Source organism: Tetranychus urticae, chromosome 1, assembly GCF_039701765.1.
Source record: "Tetranychus urticae isolate SD_2017Ah chromosome 1, NJAU_TeUrti_SD_1.0, whole genome shotgun sequence".
In the NCBI taxonomy this organism is placed as follows: domain Eukaryota; kingdom Metazoa; phylum Arthropoda; class Arachnida; order Trombidiformes; family Tetranychidae; genus Tetranychus; species Tetranychus urticae.
In genome coordinates, this window is record NC_142958.1 from 5,113,761 (window position 1) to 5,136,425 (window position 22,665).

At 31.0% G+C, this 22,665-nt stretch overlaps 1 protein-coding gene across 2 annotated transcripts in view; it reads right to left on the reverse strand.

Moving 5' to 3' along the window:
* LOC107366526 (protein trachealess) overlaps positions 1-10,561 on the reverse strand; it is a 34,134-nt gene extending 23,573 nt beyond the window's left edge. For both annotated transcript variants that reach the window (XM_089269152.1, XM_015934150.3), the window contains exons 1-2: positions 9,493-10,561; positions 1,849-1,944 (exon numbers count right to left, since the gene is read on the reverse strand). In XM_089269152.1, coding sequence (XP_089125278.1) covers positions 1,849-1,944; positions 9,493-9,536 — 140 coding nt within the window. In that variant the 5' untranslated portion in view covers positions 9,537-10,561. The remainder of the gene's footprint in view (positions 1-1,848; positions 1,945-9,492) is intronic.
* Positions 10,562-22,665: the final 12,104 nt, after the last annotated feature.

Below are 22,665 nucleotides of genomic sequence, written 5' to 3' on the forward strand. Positions count from 1 at the left end.
AAATTAATCGACTACTTTTTCATTGATTAACTGTTGAAAGTTTTGTTCATTTTAATGCTAGTCTCACTAAATCGACTGTCCAAGAGCTGTGTGTATCCCAGACTATTGAATGTTAAATTTTCAGCGCAATATTGCTGTAAAATATTAAATTGATTGTGTTGACTCGAGTCTGATTTATTTCACTGAGTCAGCTATCGAAATGATCAAATGTTTAACTGTAAAATGAATTGCTGGCTACAAGGTAAATCATTGGATTATTTTTACATTATTATTCCAACTTATCGGACAACACATTAATAAGACTTGAAAAAAATGTAATGATCTCAGTGATGATAAGTTGATTTGGAAAGCAAAGCTGATTTTATCCTGATAAATGTAGCTTTAACCACACAGACTGTACATTGTTGCTCGACCCGAGAGTTACAATGTTGTAATAACATGTTTATCAATTTTGCGATAAATTTAAAAATTTATAATTTCCTATCATTTGAAGCAATCAATTTAATAACAGTCAGAACTTTAAATCAAAAAATCTTGACAAAATGTCTGATTATTCAACTCAAATACTGTTATCTGACCTTGTCTCTGGAAAACGATCAACAAAATAAAAACAAATTTCCTTTGCTATTCATCAAAGACTTTTATCTGACAAAAAGCAAAAAATTTCCAGAATGTGAACTTTTCTGAAACTCTTCATGAAAACGGCGAAAACAAAAAAATGGACAAAAATTTTCAATCAACACCAAAGTGATTTGCTCATTTATTGACCCGAAAAAAAAGATTATTATTTATTGCATTTTAATCATTCCTTAACTGATAATCATCAAAGACAATCTTGGCGATTCCATTTCGACTCTTGATTATCAGCTGAACCAATCAGAGACATAAAATATTCTTAACCTCAATTACAATAAACATATCTGATCAACAAGTTCAGTTGAAACATTTCCAAATTAACCGATAAAGGTTGAAGAAGCCCAACTGAAGTCCGATTGAAAGATTATAATCGCTTCAATAAATCAATTGGAGTAAAAAATAGTGGATTAAAGTAATGAGATAAACTTGGATCCATTGTAGTTGGTTTAGTCCAATAAGTATAATGGTTAGTTACAAGGCTATTAATAGTGTCTCGACTTTAAAGTAATGTTCAACTTTTTTTCGATCAAATTTTCTCTTTACTTTTGTCAATTTTTTATGGTTCAAACGGGAAAGATAAAGATGTCCAGAGAATAATCAAATTCTCGAATCTACTGGGAGTAACAGAGTTGCACGCGTTTCAGGGATTGGACTATTGCCTTGGATTGGCCATTAGTCAACATTTGGATTTGCCTATTAAACTTTAATTTTTTCATTTCTTTTTTTTCCTCAAAAAAGAAACATTTAAGATTCAAAAGATTTTTCAATGTTTTTCTCTCGATTTGTTCACCATGATAAACATGATTAACTTTGTCCAACATAAAAAACAAGAAAACTCGAAATGCCTTTCAGATTATAAATGACTTTGACACGGAAATTGCAACGACTCCGGAAATTGATTGAAAAAAGATGAACACTTGAACATTTGCAAGAATCAGAATGTCGATCTGATGGTGAAAATGTTTTCCTAATGACCATCAATTGGCTCTAACATTGATTAAAAGGTGCGATAGGAAAAGTCGGAATGGAAGAATGATTTGACGAGAGAAAAGTAAAAAACTGAAGAGAAGAAAAAACTCGAGGAAATGGGCTGAGATAACACTGTAATCATATTCACTAATGATTGTGATTCATCGAGATTGATTGATTGTTTATTAATAGAAGATTGACTTTCCTTCAGTCTTCCAAAAGTGATGGAAAAGCTTTTCTTACCTTGATTGGACAATGGCTGCTTGAGCCACTGTTTCGACACTTTGATGGTGATGATGGTGATGATGATGATGGTGATCTTTCACAGTGGCTCCGACTCTGTTAATCCAAATGTTCAGTTGAAGGGAAGAAAAGAAAATGTTGGTTAAACATTTAAAGTTAAGTAAAGACTTTTTCACTTGAGATTGGCACTTAATGAAATGGTCAGAAGTACAGATAAACTTGTAAATGTTGATACTTTGAACTCTAATTTTTGCTTCTTTTTTTTGGTGACTTTTCTGGCTTTTAATTTCACCTTGTTTTAACTGACAAACTAACTTGTTTTAATGTTTTATTTTTTTCATTCTGCTTTCTCCACTAATCTTGTTTCTGTTAACCTTCAAGAGTGAGAAAAATCAGATGAAAAGGGAAGATAAAGATGATGATAAAGAGGCTGGTAAGATGATTATGAGAGCAGGAAAAAGGATGGGAAGGTGAGTGTCGTGGAATCAAATGAAAGTTAAAAGATTATGAAAGTGTAATTGAGATTCACAGGTAAACTAGACGTACTTTTCATGTTTACCAGGTTTTATACAGATGGACTCTGTCCTTGCCATTATCAAGATAATTTTCATTTTTTTTTGTTACCATTCAATTTATCATTTGCAACCATCAAAAGTAGAGATAAATCTTTTGGCATTCAACTTATCAGCCTTTCAATCTGATAATTGGCACCACTTTTTGTCATTACATTGAAGCAATTTAATTATTAAAGACAAACCAAATTGATCAACTACAACAAAAAATGGCACAAATTGTAATCGAGTTACACTTTTTGGTTCACTTTCAGCCAATAAAGTGGTGAATAAAACATTTAAATTGAACAGTGAAAAGCAAAAGCTCAATATCAATGGTAAGGTAATGTTATTATCATCATAAAGTAATCAATGATAAAGTTGATACAAAGATAATAATTGCGTAAAGTGAACCGTAAATTATGTTATTTGAATGGTCCAAATGAAGAGCATAATGAAGAGGGAAGAAGAAGAGGAAAAATGAAGAGAAGACGGTTTTTCAAGCCTTTTCATCTTTTATGCAAAGTTGGAAGCAAAATCTAGTTTCAATGATATTTTACAGAGAGAAGCATAAATTGCCCGAAGGTAAGAGCATCTCTTTTGACTCCTACTTCCTCTCTTCTGTCTTCCGTCTTGATCATCTTCGATGAAAAAAAGACACAAAATAACAAAACAAATCTCAACCCAAACCAGTTGTGTTAAACTGACTGATGAAGGCTCTAAGAGGCTCATGATTCAGTCCTATGGGCATCAACTTGTGACATTAATGTTTGGCCTTAGTTGCCATTGCTCTAAATTATGCTAATTTTACTCTTTTTTTCCTTCCCTTCTCTGCCTTACTCTTTACACTAAAAAAAAGGATAAAATGATGTTACGAGCAATGAAAAGTTAAGTGAAAATGATGATTATTTGCAATATTTATTATTGCATTATTATTGATATCAATATGCAATCAAACCCTTCACTTTTCCTCTCTTTTTTATTCAATTTTATCGCAATATTTGCTAATGTCACTTTGCGCCTTTTCGTCTTTTCGAGATTTAACCAAAATCTTTACCAAATTATCGGTTTGATTTGAGAAGCAAACAATTTGGCAAACTCGATGTAAATTGAATTATTGGCCCATTTGGAACCACAAAAGCTTTTACTTTGCTCCAACTTTTTGTCTTTTCTTCATTTCAAATGGATCCAAAAACTTCATCACTTTTCACTGAGAAACTCATTATTGAAACTATTCAAGGGTAAATCATTTTCAGGTGAATTATTGGAAAGGTAAAAAAAGTGGAAAATGTTTACTCTGTAATTACAACAAGGAAATGTAAAGATTAATTATCAACTGAACAGAATAATTTATTACTTGAGATGATTATCTGAATGAATTTAATCAAATTGCTTTTAATCCATTCAATGTCCGGGTTTATTAATAAACGGTAAAACAAGGAACGAGTGAAGAAACGATTTAACAAGTAAACATGAAAGTTGATGACAGTTGAAGTCGAAGTGATTTGATGGAAAAAAAGAGAAAAAATTCGAAATTCGAAAAGTTTCAAATGAAATCGAAAAAAAACTTGTTCTTTTTTTCAGTAATTGAGATAATATCAATGTAAGTCAAATTAATATCACATTTGGAAATGAGTTGAAAAGACTGTTAAAGCAATTAAATTATTTGCATAAAATGGCAATCTCATGTTTCATTTGTGTTAAACATTTCAATAATGATTCCATCATTTGGCGTCTTCCATCATTTACATTTCAGATAAAAGTATCAGTTCAAGTTGGAATCTGATCAATATGAGTAAGAGAGAAATGATCATTTTTTTCATTCTTAATATTGTCTCTATTAACAGGCAACTTAACGTATCTCAATAAATCAGAATTAATGTTGAGAAGAAAAAGAAATGCTTTTTTATTGAATTAATGAGATAAAATTGAAATTTTTTGTTTTTCTTCGGCTTCGCTTTATGAGCTTATGTACCTTTTTGTGTGGGTTAAATGTCTCTCTATTGGTATAGTTATTGCATTATTCAGAATTGGAATGATATTTAAATTTTACATTTCTTCTTCTTCTTTTTAATTTTACCATTTTATTGGATTCTAGTTTGTTTTTTGATGTGAACAAAATAAAGTGAATTACTGTCTGCTATTATTATCACCATGTTTCCATTAAGCATGATAAGTGATTTGCATTGGAATGAGTTTTAATGCTGTAACAGTTTTAATTTATAGACGTTTTCCAATTGATTTACAAAATTTTTCAAAATTACACCAAACAAGGTTAACATTTTGGACACTTTAAGCTCAATTTAAACTTTCAATCCAAATTTTATTCGAACCTCAAACTTAATGAAATTCATTGAGAGAAAAATTTTCATTTTCATTTGAGCGCAAAGCTGGACACAAATTGTGCTTATTGGTAAAAACTTTAAATTACAATTTTCGAAAAGAATAGAACATTTTTATCGAATTTTTCAAATCAGGAAAACTGTATTTTTTTCGTGGAAAGTGTCCGTAATCTTAGAACGTTTTAAGATCAAAATGCATTTATTTTCAACTAAAGAAAACAGGATCGACTTCTATGAAAATCTCTACTTCGACGTTTCTCTACTTCTAGTTTTCGTTATTGGTAAGGATGTACTAATAACAAAAACTCAATGGTTCTGGAAACGATTTTTGGACTGATGAAGAATGGTGAGTTCTGAAATATTCGAGAAAGGGGCATGAATCGACTTTCGACTTTTGATTAACAGTTTGTTCTCAAAAAGAGCTTGATGAAAAGCTAACAATAGAAGATGGAAAAGGAAAAGTCGAATCTTATCCTAAATCGATATAAGAGGTAATCGAATCTTTTGAATTAATTCAAAAGAAGAGTTTGAAGATTATTCGTAAACTGGCTGAGGCTAAAAAAAGAGAGCTCGAGAAGCGTAACAATAGAAATCTTAAATTCTTTAAAATCTAATTTGGTCTATTCGACTCAATAAAAAGCTATTTTTTCATTAGAAAAATTATTCTTAATCAAAGCACACTTTATGAAGGTTTAAAATTGTGAGACTCTGACTTTACAAGTCTGCTAACCTTTGGAAAATTACCGAAAAATTCTATCGAATTTAATTGTTTTCTCAAAATTTTGAAATCTTTAAGTCGCTATGAAAAGATATAAAAAGCCTCGTTTTCTGGGTTAACCGATCAAACGGGAAAATTTTTGAATGAAATGCTGAAATGAACGCCAGCTGGTATTAATGAAGTCAACTAATGAAATGAAACGTGAAAAGGACTGAAGATGAAAATGAAGGGAAGTTGACCATTGGCTAATCTTTCCTTGCAGATGAAGGCAAATTTTTGACCGACAAATGTAACTATGATTATCAATTGGCTGTTAATGTTTGATGAATTTTCACTGTAAAACCTTTCAAGAACTAATTTAATCAATTTGCTTCACACGGTTAATGGCCTTAGGTAATACCTTGCCATTGACAATCTAATGGTGAACCTTTGATATAATTCAACAACCAAACTACTTCTCTTCCCATTATCATCATCATCATTATTACTATTAACGTGAAAGACAAAAAAGACCAAAATCTTTGAGCGAATAAACTTTTCCTCTTTTACCATCTTTCGCCTCTTTCAATTTCTCAATGTTTTCTGAACCGTTTGAATGTTTCCTTTTCTGTCCACCGGGTTGATGCTAATTTACGCCTTGTGTAAGCTCAATGCTAGTGGCAATTAACCTCACAGTGAAAAACAGAAGAAGCCAGTAACAACAACAAAAAACAAAACAAAACCTCAACAATCAACAGTCAACAAGAGAAAAGATGAAAATTGAAAAAAAAGAAGAGAAGCAACCAGATTGACCAAACTCGGAATGTTACATGGAAACAATTAGTTGCCTTGAAGATGATTGAAAAGGCCTCATCATTAGCATCATGTTGACTTTTGCTGTTAACAGGAATTAATTTCATGATTTTTCAAACCCTCTTTTCACCCTTTTCACCTTGTTCATTTTCACACTGAATCAACCTCAGAAAAGGTGAGCAAAAAAACAAACTTGAATCAGGTTGAACAACAAAAGGCATTTAAACAGGCTCAACTGATGAATAATGAACGATCGTAAATTGTCGTCGTTTGAACCTTACTGTTGGATTTACCTTTATTGACTGAATCATGTTTTTGTTTTTGTTTTCATACTTTTTTTCGGGTTAATCTTGATGAATGACAGAGAAAAGCTGACTTTGCGAATAAATTGAAGATTAATGAATTCATATTTAAATCAAGTTATTCAATTGAATAAATTAACTGTTTGTCGCGTGTTTCAAGTTACTACTCCTGTGTGTGTGCGTTTACTGACCAGTAACAGGACAGATTGTAATTTATTTGATTAAATGGATTAAAGTAACTCAGGTAAAAGGTATGAAAAGTAATTTGTTTGTTATTGCTTGTTATGAGCTTAGTCAAAGTCTTTATTTAAATACAAGAAACTTGACAAAAAAAGATGAAGCAAAAACAAAATATTCAAATTAATCAAATGAAAATGTCACAGAAACCATTAATAGAATCAAAGTCAAGATTGTAAATAATTTCTGGCCAAATCTGAACCTGAGAATATTATCAATGTTCATAAACTGCTCAGATCATGACTTCTGTGAAATTTTGGCAAAATTGTCAAGATTTTTGAATTCGAAGTGTTTCTCAAACATTTGTAACCTTTTAGTCAGTTATAACCGTATTTGGTTAACTAAAACACTTGACTCTTTGGATTATTAGGACAAAAATATTGACAAGAGAACGCAATTGTTGTCGGTAATGTTGAGGTTTTGCAGCGGAAAACTGAAAATCTCATGTTAACTAGCCAACTCTTTGTCGAATCTGTGACTTTGAACTCGATTGGTTTTGATAACTTTTCATTTGAAATAGTTTGAATTAGAGGAATCAGATTGAGTCAAGGTTTGGTTATTTAGTTGACTTGAAGTGAATGAACGTAGTTTTGCATTTTCAATGTTGAAGGAAATGTTTAAAGATGCTATTTGTTTTTTGGTTTCTTTGGTTCTAAAGTTGATTTCATCCTTTTCACTTCAATTCAAAAGGTGAAAATTGTTTGGTTTTTGTCTGTAAGAAATGAATGTCATTTGACCGTGATCACTGTATTGGTCACAAAGGACAAGTTTGATTCTAATAAATATTCACTCCACTTTGAAAAGCATTTCAAAGTTTAACTGACTGGTAAACCTGGTATTGGGTTCAACCTGATCAGTTGTAACAATGACACAAAAATAATGAAATAAGTGTCGAAACAGCAAATAAAAAGTAATTTCAAAAACAATGCACATGAAGAGCATTAAACATCAGGTAAACACCTAATTCTTTGATCAATTTATGTAAATCTCTCATTGAAATTTCGTTTTGTGGACAACTCAATGTTCGATCATTTTCACTGATACTTTCTTTTCGATTAACCTGACAATTTTCTGACCTTACTGTGAATCTCGAACTGCTTACAGCTTCGATTGGCCACTTTGAAACTTTTGTAGCCATTCAACGTAAGAAAGTTTCAAAGTTACAATTGTCTAACCTCAAGCATTAACAATATTTTTAGACTGAAGACAAACATGGAAATGACTAAAAAATGAAATAACATGAACGGCAAAACATTGTATCATTTTTACTGAATTTTTTATTCGTTTTCTTTGACTTTGAGAAACAATTTTTCAACTAATAAGCTTGAACAAAAATGAAATCATTTCTTCTCTTTCTTCATGTTCATGATCCTGTAATCATGGTCTGTCAACTCATCTTTTTCAACCTCTGTTTAATGAATTGTCAATCTATTGATCTATTAAATGGTTCACTGTTCAAAGTAAATAACTCAGTTTTTTAGCAACTTTGACTTTGCCTTAGAAGAAGAAAATTGAACTTTACTTAAACTTCTTTAACCATCAAAGCATCAGGTATCACTGAGTTTCATCTACACGATCTATTGGCACTTTTAATTGTCGTTCAACAGGATTAACATTAATAACACCACAGAAGTCGCAAGAGTTTTCTCTTCTTGTTGCATGGTACACTGAGTTTACTCATTTGCTTCTCATTTCAATGCAGATTACAGGTAGAAAAATTGATTCTAAGAAGAGACAAAAGAGAGGCGAAAAGGTTTTCCTGATAAATTGCCACATTGGCACGTTTCAGTGAATCAAAAGTAGCGACAAAAAGAAAGCGCAAGAAAATTGATTGAACAAGAAAAAAATGAATTTACATTTTCCAATCAATTTCAACTTTTGAAACCAACGAAAACAATTGCAATCATTGAATCAACATGTCTATATTGGTTCAATTCAAGATGAAATTTCATTTCTTTTCTTCATTTCTCTTGTTGATACTTCATCTTGTTACTTTTACCTGTTTCATTGGTTCACTGATTCAGCTAAATGAGGTTTGGTGATGTTTCCTCAGACTCTTTACAATTAACAGTGTTTATTCACCAAAGACAATTTGTACAACTAATAACAATAACCATAATAATGAACCAAAAAAAAGGTAAAGTCTATAATAAAGTCGATAACTATTTTTTTCAGTGTTTAAACAAGTTTGAAGGAAAAGGCAATTTTGTTGAACTTTTGAACAAGAAAAGGTAAACACGAATCTGAATCACTTGGAAACTCACAAAAGGTGCAAAAATAATAATCCAAATGAGTTAATCCACAAGAAGCATTGTTCATGATAACTGAAACAATTGAACAGATCTTGACACATGGGAAACAGTTTGAGACACTTTATGTTGATGAGTGAAAAGAAGCAAAAATTGAAGTTCAACTTTCAAGTTTATCATGAGACTAAATTGATTGAAAGAGAATCCAGAAAATATGTTAATTGGATAATGATGTTAATCAATTGATTAAACATTGATCCTATAATGAAATGTTGAAAGAATGTCGATTTTTCTCGAGATTATCGAGTTTGGTGAATATTTTGTTCTAAGTTTTTTTTCATCGATAACTGGCTCTTTTTTTCGGTGAAAATTGTTCATGCCGATTGGTCATTGGTTTTGAAAAAGGTAAATGACAATGTGAATTGTTGAAGGTAAAGTGAAAAGGCGACTAACCTGTAATAAGGATGATGATAAGGATTAAAGTGATGTGAATCCATGGTGGTTTGATGAGGATCACTGGTTAAACTAGTTGCTGGTGGAACGTGCGTTGTTCCCGAAGATGGACCTTGACAGTAGTAAGATGGACATAACGGTAGATGAGAGGGATGATGACGGGTGATGAGAATGATGATGAGTTGTTGCTACTGTTGCTGTTGTTGCTTTAGTGGTTCATGTTGTTGAAGTAGGTGGAGGCAGTGTGTAATGAGTTGGATGATGAAGATGACGAACAAGATGAGAATGATGATGAGATGTGAATGGTAATGATGATGATGGGGGATGATGAGGGTAGTAGCGTTACTGGTGAGAGTCAAGTTAGACTGTGTAACTGGCTAGTGTTGAACAGTTGAATGTTGGGTTGTGGATAAAGATGAAGATGAAGAAAAGGTGAAGATAGAAGATGAGAGAGAGAAGATGAAGAGGAAAAGGTTGACGATGTGAATGATGGTGATACAGATGAACTGAATAAATGCGCAGTTGATGATGTTGTTGTTGATGTTGTTCCTGATAAGGTTAAAGATGGAGGAGGCGGAGGCGGAGGCAAAGGGGTGGTGCAGTGGTGGCAACGGTGGTAATGGGCGGTGTAAAGGTTGAGCCAATGTCTCTGGATAAGTGACTTTTCCAGTAAACAGAAGATTTTTTCTCTTCTTTTTTTCTTTTTTTTATCCGTTTTTTTCGAATTTATTTTCTCTTCCAATTCTTGGTCAGAATTTCTTGAATCACCATTTGCCTTTTTTCAATTTTTGCGCAACTTTTATTTTCTATTCCATTGGAAACTTTCCTTTGAATCACAAACACACAAAGTTGAATATTGGTGACAATTCTGGTAATGATAATGAATAACCGGAAAAAGTTCAGAGAAAAATAGATTTGATGCGCAGAAATTTTCTTCTCTAGTTGATATTAACAGCGCACTTTTGGTCCAACCCTGAGTTGAAATTTTCATCTGAACATGATCATGATGGTGAGTTGAGCAGAATTTTCCAACAATAGAAAATGAAGAAATTTTCAATTCCAGAGTTTTCTAAATGAAAAGCAAATAAGATTGATTAGTAATCTCATGAATTTCGGTCAAATCGAGCTCTTGAATCTCTTGAAACTTGAGAAAATTTGAAAACTTGAAAAGAGTCAATTTTTGTTGTTAATCATTTTCCAATTAAAATTATTTTTCTATCAATTCTTATGCTGTTGGGTTTATTGAATAAATCATAATTTGTTATCCTGAACTTTTCTCATCAAGAATATAAAGTATCAACATTATTAGTTTAAAGTGATCAAACAAGTTTTCATGATTAGTTATTCATTATCAACAGTAAATAGTAAAACTAGAAACACTTTTTTCCGTCTTTTTCTTGTTTCATCAAAGAAATGGATAATAAAAATGAAATATAAATATCATAACATCATAATCATCATCCTAGAGAAAAGTTTCATGAAAATGAACAAATCACGATAAAGCAATAAGAAAATAAAATGTTAATTTTTTTTCTCTTTTCTCCAAATTTTCTCAATCTCTTCGGTAATCTTGATCTAATAACATTGTTCTTAAACTGAATTACTGAAGGTGTGATCAACCATCAGAATCGACTATTCAACTCGTTGGAACATTTTTTTCTTCTAAATTTCTGTCAAATTTGTTCCGTGAGAATAATGTTTACTGATTAATCAGAAGTGTTATGACAAGCAATTAATCATGAAAATTTTCACCAAAAAATTTCTTTCCTTTCCAATGAACTTAAAATAATTGATTATTTCATGGACCATTAAAGGAATCACCTTTTCATTGAAAATCTGAACAATTAACAGTTGACATTATCATGTTGAACAATCGAGTAAATCAGGTAAACAACATCTTTGGTAAATTAGCATGGAAAATGAAGAATTGAGAAAAGTTGAGAAATTCATTTTTTCTCCTCAAACCGATTCCAATTAATTCCAAGCACATAGAAACATCATTAGTCAATGATTCAGTTTGCTTTAAATATTGATTGAGAGAAAAGGAGAAATTTTGAGAAAATGTTGATTGAAATCAATAACAATTTACAAATGATTGGCTTCATTTGAATAAGCATCATTATGAGTAATGACAGAAACAAACCTTGTTGACTTGATTGTGATATTTTTACACCTTTTATTGATTGATTATTGATTAAACTGTCAAAGGAAAATAAAGTTGTCAAAATTGAAATTGAATTTGTTTCCATAACTTTGTTTGTATTGATAATTTGGACCTTTTTTTAGAGTAACCAAGAAAAGTCATTAGGATTGAAGGGAGAAAAGGTAATGATTGAAATGATTTAATAAGATGATACTGATGATGATGATATTGATGACATTTGCAGGTATCATTATTGTCATCATCAGATGGTGTTGATGGAAACATTAATGGCTATTTGTAAAGGTATAAAAGTATAAGTGGAAATGTTGATTTCACTTTTTGCTCTCGTTTCGCATGTTGAACATTTTTGCATTAACCATTTATTGGTGCTCATTTTATCATTATTATCATGTTGGTTAACAAATTGATGATATTCATAATGAATCTTTCAAATGGTCTCATGTCTCTACTTGTCCAATTCATCAGCATTGGCAACAGCCATGGAAACAGGCGATTCAACACATTAAACTTCATTCAAAGTCTTCTTTCCGTTAGAAACAAAATTAGCAAAAATGTTAGTCATTCGCTGAACGTGAAAATTAGCGCATGAAAGCTGTTCGAGTAGCAAAACTGTTATTCAAAATCTCGAAGTTGAATGATGAAAGATTTTGAACACTTTTCCGACTTTCGGTTTCGTCTTTATTTTTGCTCGCAAGCAAGATTCTGAAAAACATTCGAATCGATTGAGAGAATCAAAGTTCTAAACATTTTGTAACATTTCAATTCGACCAAATGAAAATTCTTCTGACTTGAACTTCGCTAACATCTTGCTAATGATGGACAATAAAGCATTTTCAAAATCCACTGAATCATTGAGAGCAATGTTAACCTGACAATCTTAATCTTGGTTATTTGAATGCAAAAAGCAATGGATAAAGAATCCAAGTTTTTGCAGAGTTTTGGCCTTAATCAAATTTGATAACTTTTTGCATTAAAAATTCATCTTGTTGGTGGCAAAATTGGGGGATTTCAATGTAAATTGCATGTGATTTCTTGCCGCTTTTTTGCAACATTTAAACTCTCAAATTTCAATGTTAAAAAACTGGGAGTGAAAAGAGATGAGAAGGAAAAAAGTACAACAGAATGAAAATGCAATTAATCATTTTATTAATAGTTGATTGTCCAATATTGCAAATAATTTTGATTGATGATGATGATGAAAAAGTGCGAGAAGTGAATAGAGAAGAGGAACCTTTAGAGAGGGAAAAAAGAAAGAGAAGATAAAAGTAAAGACAAAATGGAAAGAGGTTCAATTACTGATATTCAGCTTTTGAATGGAAACAGTTTTACTTTGGTTAAGCCGTTTACCTAATCATTGGACCATAATGAAGGGGAGAAGAGGCAGAGGTTAGGTTTACCATTAGCATCAACCTTTGCCTCTTGCGTTTCACCCTTGCATTAATATCTGTGTTAATCCAATTGATCATATTAACCATTATTACTGTTTGCTTGCCTAACAATATTTTAACCAACTTACATCTCAAGGGTTAATTAACATAAAGCTTTCATCGGTTTCACCATTTGGTTAAATTTGGATAAATTGTTAACATGGAAATGTAACGATTCCAATGAATAAATAGTTACATTGATACATTGAGAGAAGAGGAAAAAATTATCAAATTTTGGCTATTTATTCATTTCCATTCCCTGTAAGAATGTTTGGATTGAAACAAATTTTCTGTTTACGCTTGTCATTAAAATGAACATTTCTGTTTGTTTATCATTAATAAGGTCAATATTGGCTGCAATTTGGATAACATTTCACCGAATCTATTTAACATTGTTTAAACATAGTCGATAGCTTTTTTTACATGAATATAAGTTTGAAAATTTTGGATAAAATTTTCTTCTCAAGATTTTTCCATTTGTCTTTTTAATGCAATTCAATGGTGCAAAGAGATTGTTCAACTTTGAATAAATGTTATGATAATTAGCGTTTAAATTATATCAATGTGCTCAAGGAAACAAATCATGATTAATAAAAAAAACTTGTGATCATGAAAAGGAAGAAATGAATAGTTTTGCAGGAAAAAGTAAACATTTGAAGGAAACAGAAGTTTTCCATTTGAATTTCATTCTCTTTTCAATAATTGGTGTCTTCAAAGGTATCCAAATAGCCTTAAGGTTTACTTGCCATTTGCACTTCAATTATCATTATCATTGTTATTAACATTAATAACAACAATTAGTGTTGCAAATTTTTCATCTAAACTCGCGATTCAACAGAAAATGAACAAAGGAAAAGTTCAATTATCATTAACACTATTAGCATCTGAGAGTAAATGATATTTAACCCTTTAATTTTGAATTTAAAAAACTGACCCTGAAAAGTTGAAGGAACCAAGAAAAAGAATAGAAAAGGATTTTCTTCTTTTCTTGAAAAGCAAACTTTGACCGAAATTTTGGCAACATTTTCTAATTGGATTGACTTTAATTAAAGGTAACGGAATGGTGAAGTTAATTGAACGGCAATTTATGCAATGTCAATCAATTATTGGGAGAATCTTGAAATTGAGTGAAAAAATGGTTAATTAATCATTTGGTGTTGGATGCGAATTGATGAATGAATTGAGTTAATGAAACTTGATATTAAACTTGATAAGTTGAAATATGAATATTATTTAATTACTTGAAAGATTCTTGATAGTTGGTGATGGTAATGATGATGATGGTTACCCTGAAGACTTGTTATGATTGTTAAATTAAATGCAAACAAGAAAAAATGAAATTAAACAAATTACATGAAATGAGGTAAGAAGCAAAAAAGGAGCCTCTTTGTTGTAATATTTTTGTTACGCTTTTTTGTGTTCTGTTCAACCTTTCTTGGGATTTAACTAAATGGTCCATCTTGACTAGCTGATGTTACCCTTGAGGGTTTAGGAGTCACACATACACTTACAATGGTTAGGTTTTTATTAGTAAACTGTGTAAATGAAATTGCAAAAGGATAAAAGATGCAAAATGTTGTTCTGTGAGAAACAAAGTAAAATGTACAAAATTTAGAGACTGAAAGGAGATTTGATAATCTTTTTATTATTACAACTTGAAATTGGAGTTGACTTTGTGTTGGTTAAAGGTTAATGTTAGAGAAAGATGATGATTGTAAAAATAGTTTGCACCATAAAAATATGATTGAGGTGAAAAGGAGAGAAACATGGAAAGGTGAAATTGAGTTGGAATATGAACTGCTTTTGCACAGATAGTTTAACGGTGGTCATTTTTATATAAACTTGGGGGCAATAAAATGATCACCAATTGATTAATTGACCAGTTTCTTTGGTCTGTTTGGAAGTTGGCAGCAAATTGGTTTAATACAAGTTGCACATCATAACGTTATGTTGCATCTGAAAAACAGAGAACTTCTCGTTTTTCGATATTTCTAGTGTTCTGAACTGAAGCTCTTTTTGTACAATCAACACACTTCTCAAGGTTTGGATTTACCAAAAAGATTGATTCAATCTGAGAGTTGGATCGAGATGACTTCACTAGCAAAAGTACTTGCAATGAAAAGTTTATAAAGAGATTTCTTGTGAAACCTTAAAAGTTTGATGATAAGTTGAACGAGGTTGACTATGAATCAGTAAAGGATTTCGAGAGCATTTGTTAACATCTTCAAATAACTGCAACGAAAATTTGCAAATCAAATATTGAAAGATTTACTTAAAGCATAGTATTTCGAATGCTTGAAGTCGATCGAATGCACGAAAATTAAAATTTTGATTGCAGTGAATGTCTCCTGAAGAAATATTATCGATTGATTTCAAGCGCAATATGAAGTCTAAAAACTCACTCATAATTCGGAATTACTTGTGCTGAAAAAAGGTTAAGATCTTGTTAAAAGTAAATCAAGTTTGATTTTAAAAGCTTATTGTATTCGGTTCAAGATTGATTCGAGGTATTGTGGTTATTGATTGTTTTAAGGATGAAAAGGTTGAAGCACGCAACTGACAAGCAACTTGGCCTGACTTGACAAGTTAAAGGGATGTTTCTTTTCCAGTTGAGCAAATTAAAGCATCTTATATGATACATTTTGGGAAGAAGAGAATGATTTGGAAAACAAATTTAGCTCGTCGCTCAAAGTTTTACTGTTTAAAGAAAAGAAAGAAAAGCAAGGGAAAAACGGATTTACAGGTTCACTCATTAGTTAACATTGAGCGTAAAAACGTCTTCAACTAATAACATGGTTGGTGGTAGCACATTGAATGTGAGACATTGAGACAGCTTCACCAACCACATAAAGTGAAGAAGAACCAGCATTTTGACTCATTGATGTGAAAGTAAAGAGAGTAAAGAAGGTAAACTGTACAAAGAAAAGCCAAGTCCATGTTCATTGAGAAGATGATCATGTAATTGTGCCGGCTAACCTCACTGGATCACATTTAGCCAAACAGTTCACATCATTCACGTCAATATGTGCTTATTAGAGGAAAGAAAGTGTAACTTTAATTTGCATACAATGTTTAATCATTAGACAAAAATGGATTCTTTAGGACTTGTGGTTATGCTAATTACTCGATTTGAAGAAATGATTTCACGTCGGTTGAGAATTTCGCTTTTTCTTGAGAACAGAACAAAAGTGAAATGGAAATTTGTCGATTAAAGACATTCAAATTACTTATAAAGCCTAAAGATTTACCACAATTTTAGTAGACTAAAGAAATGTTTCCTGATTTAGTGCCTTAAGAAATCTGTAATTTTGGCTTATTTAGAGAATAAAGTTGCAAGTTCGTTCAATTTTAGTGTCATTTCATTACGAGAGTAAAATGCAAACTAAAATTGACTTTGATTTCGTTTTGCTTTAGCATTTGTTATTGATATTGAATATTGAAATGTATCGATACTTGTGTCCGTACTTTTCATTCTGAATGCAAATGTTGAACAGTTAAAGGTGCTTCATCTATTGCGTGTAAAAGGTTTGAAATTGTTTCAATTTGAAAAGTTATTACTGCAAGTAAAAATCAAATTGAATACAATGTTTAACAATATGGAAGTTTAAAGAGTAATAAAAAGCACAAACGCCATTTAATGAGCTCGTTTGTTTCTTTTTTTCATCTTCACTGTTTCACTTCAGGTAAACTTCATGTAAACTGACTAAAGTAAATACAACTTGTTAGCCTTTGAAAGCACCCAAAAATGAATAAAACTTTATCACCTGAAGACTGATTATCAACGAGAATTTATTCACTTTTCAACTTAAATATCAGAAATGAATTTCATCTTTTCTTCATTTTTACTACAATCAATCTTCACCTTGACGATGCTTCAACACTTTACGACTTTCAAGATTCTTGCATAAAATGTCATCTTTGGCTGAGAAAGAAAAATCTGAAACTTTGAAGTTCTTTTGGTAATTAGATTGACATTAAGATGTTCATGGATGCTCATGATAATTGTGAACATTTTTTTCTACAAATAAAATGGAAACATTAAGTTGATGAAAATTTTGGATTCACTAATAATGATGTTTTTTGAGTTCAAACAGTAACACAATTAAGCTGAATAATAATGTAAAAATGAATAAATTATCGGCTTTTAGTTGAGTTTTTGATTTACTCGGTTGAACTAGTGATAAATGGATTGTTCAAGTTGTCACAAATGATGATCTGAAAGAGGGCAAAGAGAAAGAGAAATTGTTCATTCTTGTTCATGTATTTATTCAAGTCCGGATGTTTCATTTTCTTGAAAAGTGCGTCTTTTAATGAACTCAATCTTGACTCTTGGAAACAAAATGAAGCATTTTGTCGTTTTTGTCATCATCTTCTTTATGACATGAACACTGAAAGATGCTTGCCTTTTCTTGATGATGATCAAGTTAGCAAGCTTTTCACTTACAAAGGTAAAACCTAATTATGACTCTTTTTTGAAAAGATGAAGAAGAATCGTCTCAAGCGAAGCAGAAAATTTATTTAATTGCTGTATACTTTTCCAGATATTATTATTATTATTATTATAATTCAGGTTGTTTATAAGATAAAAAGAAAAAGAGAAAAAATTGTCATCTTTCGTTTAATTTTTTCTCGTTTCCCTTCATCTACCAGCTTTAATTTTCCTTCTCCTCTTCTTTATCTTTCACCTCACTAACCTTTCCGAGCTTTATCAACCTCTTTTCCTGATCCGTCGGAAACACAAAATGATCTTAAAAGTCTCATGACTTTTCAAATTGTTTAAGGTTCAAGAAAATCTAATCTAATGTTGATCTTGTTGAAAAGCAACTTGACCCAAATTGCGATTCATAGGCTTTTTTCATCGCCAAAGTTGCGAGTTCAAAAGACCCATCAATGGAAGGGAAACATTAAGCTTAATTTTGCTCCAAATGTATCAAGGATGAGGACGAATCTTCATCAAAAATTGGTATCAAAAGTTTTCAAGCTTCTGCTGTTGATTTGGAAATGAAAGCGTTTTTTGAGGGAATGCCTGGTTTTAGTAGTTACCGATAGTTAGTGATAGAAACTATTGAAGTAAATAAAAAGCTCATTGGAACTGAATCGCACTCTTCATCATTACAACCCAAAAGTCGAACACATCGAAACGAAAGTCAATTGATTTACAAATGTCTCTAAACAATTAACTTCATCGTCTTATACAAAAGAATCAAATTGAATTGTCCATAAACTAGAACGAAGTCCAATCTTAATATCGTAAAGCTAATGATCTGTAGAAATGATGACTTCTGAGAAGAAATGATTTCTGATGACTTCTGATTTTTTCGAGAAATGCTTTTAGCTGGTCTTTTTTGGCTGAAAATAGATGAAATTTAAAATTCGGCTTCTTCCTAGCATTCAGTTGTTAGGATGTTATCGTTGAATTCGCTCTCGAAGTGTATCTTTGTGACTTTGGGAAAGATGGAAATGAGGAAATAGAGTAAGTTAGAGTTAGATTCTTGCAAAAGAAAAGTTCTGACAAGTCATCTGATTTGTTCTGAATGTTTGTTTTTCTTCGCCCTTTTCTCGGTGGATGTTGAATTGAAATTACATCTTTTCTAATGTTGATAACGTGATTTGTTACTAAATCACTTGGGCAATTATTATTTACTCTTACCTTTGCTAATTGGTCAGTTTTGTTTGTTTGATAGCATTTGTTAGCTAGGAATCGAGAAATAAAAGTTTAATGTTGCCAGGTAATAAAAATGGTGAAATTGAAATATTTTTCAATTCCATCATTTTTTTATTACCATTATCAATATTCATGTTTATTCAATGCAATTTGAAAGCTTGAGTTGGTGGGTTAGACACGAATCGGAGTAAAATCTCACAAATAGGAGAGTCTTGATTGCTTTAGTTGCAACAATTAAGATTTAAATTGATCAATTATTTTTCACCATTTTATTTCTGCCACTCGTCAGTTATATTCATAAGCTCATAATCATGATTATGTATTAAAAAAGTTAAGCAGCAAATGTAACAACATTTACATAGTTGGTGTAAAAAGCCTCAAGTAAAATAATTTCTTGCTCTTTTTATCCATCCTGTGATAACTTTATCTGATTTAATTTTGCTCTTTGCCCGTTATCAATCCCATCAATCTGAGTGCGAAAATGACTTAATCGTTGATTCTTGGCTCATCAAAGTATAACTAGTTGCATTAATGACCCCTTCATAATGATGATAAAAGGTGTAAACTTGAATAATTCTGCTGACTAGTTGAGCACTTAATGTTCAGGCTGGGTTTTTGGTGCCTTTGTATTGATATTTTTCTCAGGGAAAGGATTTTTCATCAATTTTAAAAATCTTTGTAAATTCCTATGAAAGTTTAATTCAGGCGACTTGATACGGCATCAGTTTAGGTCTGTCGACAGTTGCTAGATCTTCAGGATTGAGAATCAAATCCAAAACTCCGATGCCAATTCAATAAGCATTGCAACGATACAAAGGTTTTAAAAATATCAAAAACCGAAATTCCGACATTGTCTAATGGCTAGGATAACAAGACTAAAAGGTGAGTCGTTATCATCAGATAAATTTAATCCATTGAGTCACATCATTTTACTTGCTTCCTTCCTTGAGCTTTACAAACTAACCTTCGAACCTTTTAGTCAAAGATATTGATCACTCTCAGCTAAATATGACGACACAGTTTAATCTGTTAATACAAAAGAACGCCAATTGAGGTGTAACAATGATTGATAATAACTTCTAAATTGGTGAACTGAATGAATAAAAGGGGTTCAATTTTTAATTTTTGAAACTTTGATGTTAGCTTCTTGCAATTCAACTTCACAACTCCGTACAGCACAAGAAGGGTAAACTGAAGCATTTCGTTTTGTTTTTTGCTTTCGTTTATTCCTTCGTTGTTTTTAGCAACAAAAGTCTCATCATTTTTGCTAAAATTTTCACTTCGCTCTAAAATAAATGTTACTAATGAATTTTTAAGTCTTTCTCGTTGTCTTAAGCAAATTATGCAAATAATAGAATGATATTCATTTCAAGAGAACAGATAATTGTTCTAAATTGCCTCGAGCTAATTGTCCTTTCTATCATTATTTTTCATGATTAAATAAAGAAAAAGAAAAATACAGAGAAATGGAAATTAAATTAAGGACAAAGTAAAGAAACATTTGTTTATTTGGTCAATCTTTTAATTTAAATTTTAAAATCAAAAAGAAGCTGAAACACAATATCGATCTTTCTATATCAGAAATAGCCACTTTTTGGAGCAATCATTGAATTAAATTAAATGTCATCTTTTTCCTTGATTTGATTAAAAGATGGGTTCGTCTCTCAACCGTTTCAACCGATAGCATCTTGACTTGAGATAATGTTAAAAACATAATAAGGCTTGTTTGGACATCAAGTTGTCATGAAATGTTGTAAACTTGTTTCATTATAATCATCATCTTTCACCATCAAGTTTCATTCACAAGGCAAACTTCCCACCAAACCATAGTCGACCTCAACCTACCACACAGTAGATGATCAGTATCATACGGAAGGTAAATTAGTATCAAATTAAATTGACAAGTTAAATAATGGTTTGCCAGTAAGAAAAAAAGAGGTTCCTAATGAATAATTTAATGAAATTAATTAATCATTTAACTGTTAAACAAGTTTAATGGACAAGATTGCGGCAAATTTTGAAAAATGTGCTCAAAAGTATCTTGCAATTATCATCAAGTAAACTGTCTTTTGGGTGCAATAAGTTTAATGATACAATTAGGTTCATTTTGTTGATATTAATAGCTAAATCACTTTACGTTGTTCAACAGCAATTGGCAAAAGTGAAGTTGGTCATTTCAGTTTCATTCAGTTTCTACTTTGATTCATCCATTGTTAATCTAATATGATGAGTTTCAGTAAACTTCAATGGATTGTTAATCATGATTAAAGCCGAGAAAACTGTTTCTTTAGAAAACATTATTTTTCTGTTCTTTTACTATTCAATTGTTGCAGATGCAAATAATGATGATTATTGGGTGATAATGAAGTGAATAAGAATAGTCATTTGAGAAGAAGGTTCATCAAATTGAAAGCTTTGCTCTGCTTGATGAACATCATGATAGTTGAGAAAAAAGGAAACTTTTTATTCCTAATTTACCGAGAAAATAAACATTGTAAGTCCATTGATATTGAAATGGTGTGAAATGGTTGATGATTAAAGATGAACAAATATTAGTGATAAAATCAAATTTTTATGGGTAAACATAATTTGTTGGTGAAAAGCATGAAAGTGTTCAAGTGGAAATAATCATTGTAATCCTTTCTCTCTCTGTGTGTTTAGTCGCGACAACAATGATTACAGGTTATAATGTGATATCAGGTATGCAAAAATCTGCATAAAAAAGCAATAACGTTCTTTGTGTGTCTTTGACTCTCTTTTAACCTTGTTTACGCTTTCTGTAAGTAATCATTGAGTTAAGGTTCAGTTTGATATTGATTAGTCTTTAAAGTTGCCCAGCTTTTTAGTTTAAATAATAAATTTTTAAATTCATTTCTTCTTCCATAATGTACGAGTTCGACCTAAAAACTGATTGAAAGGTAAAAGTCAGAACTTGATTAAAATTGAAATTTTTTTCCGTCCAATCTTGTTCTTGTCCAAAAACTCACAAACTCCTTCATCTTTATATTCAATATTTGTGATTAAACTTTTTGTTTCAAAAACTCAACTTCTTTCACTTTTTAACAGTCTTGTAAAGTCCAGGTTTGGGGCAAACTTAGGAAATTGTGTGAGCAATTCTTGCCGTCATTTACCTCACAATCAATAGTGCCATTGAGTCGATATATCGCATCGAATTCACATGAGCACTTTTAACTTTCTTCAAGGAATGTCTATTTAACAGAAATCATTATCTAACAAGCGAGTTGAGTCTTTGCGGCATTTTGATGAAGTTCAATTCTGATTGCGTTTGGATGAAAAATTTAACTTTTCAATTCATTTTTCTTCTTGAAATTAAATTTTGTTTGCTGATTTTTTCCCTTGAAAACTGTAAAAATTATTGCTACTTTTCTTGAACTAAATTGTATTATATTATTCAAGTTTTAATAATTAAATCTTGATATTTGGTATACATTATGAATCGAAAGAAAAGTTGCTCATTTTTCATCATTTCATGAGCTTCTGCTGAAAATGCAATAAAGTGAATGGAAAAATTGAATTTGCATATTTTGTTCTCTTTTCACGATAAAATTTTGTAAAATGAATTAACTTTTCATGTAAAAAGTTTACACTCATTTCTATGATAAAAGTTCACCTTTCAAAAAAAGATAAACTTTTCTTTGGCAAATTACAATAAAACTATCATGCTTAATTAACGCAATTAATTATTTTAAAAGTTTCCTTTTAATGGAGTAATTTGGTGTGTTTGATAAAAAATGATTAGCAATGATGAGAAGATGATGAGGAATGATGAGACACGGAAAATAATGAAAAGGTGAAAAGTGATGCTAATAATCTGACCATGATACTGTAGTTAATAAGCAATAGCAAAGGTTAACAACTGTTTTGAGCAGGTGATGAACTGCACATTGATATGTCCA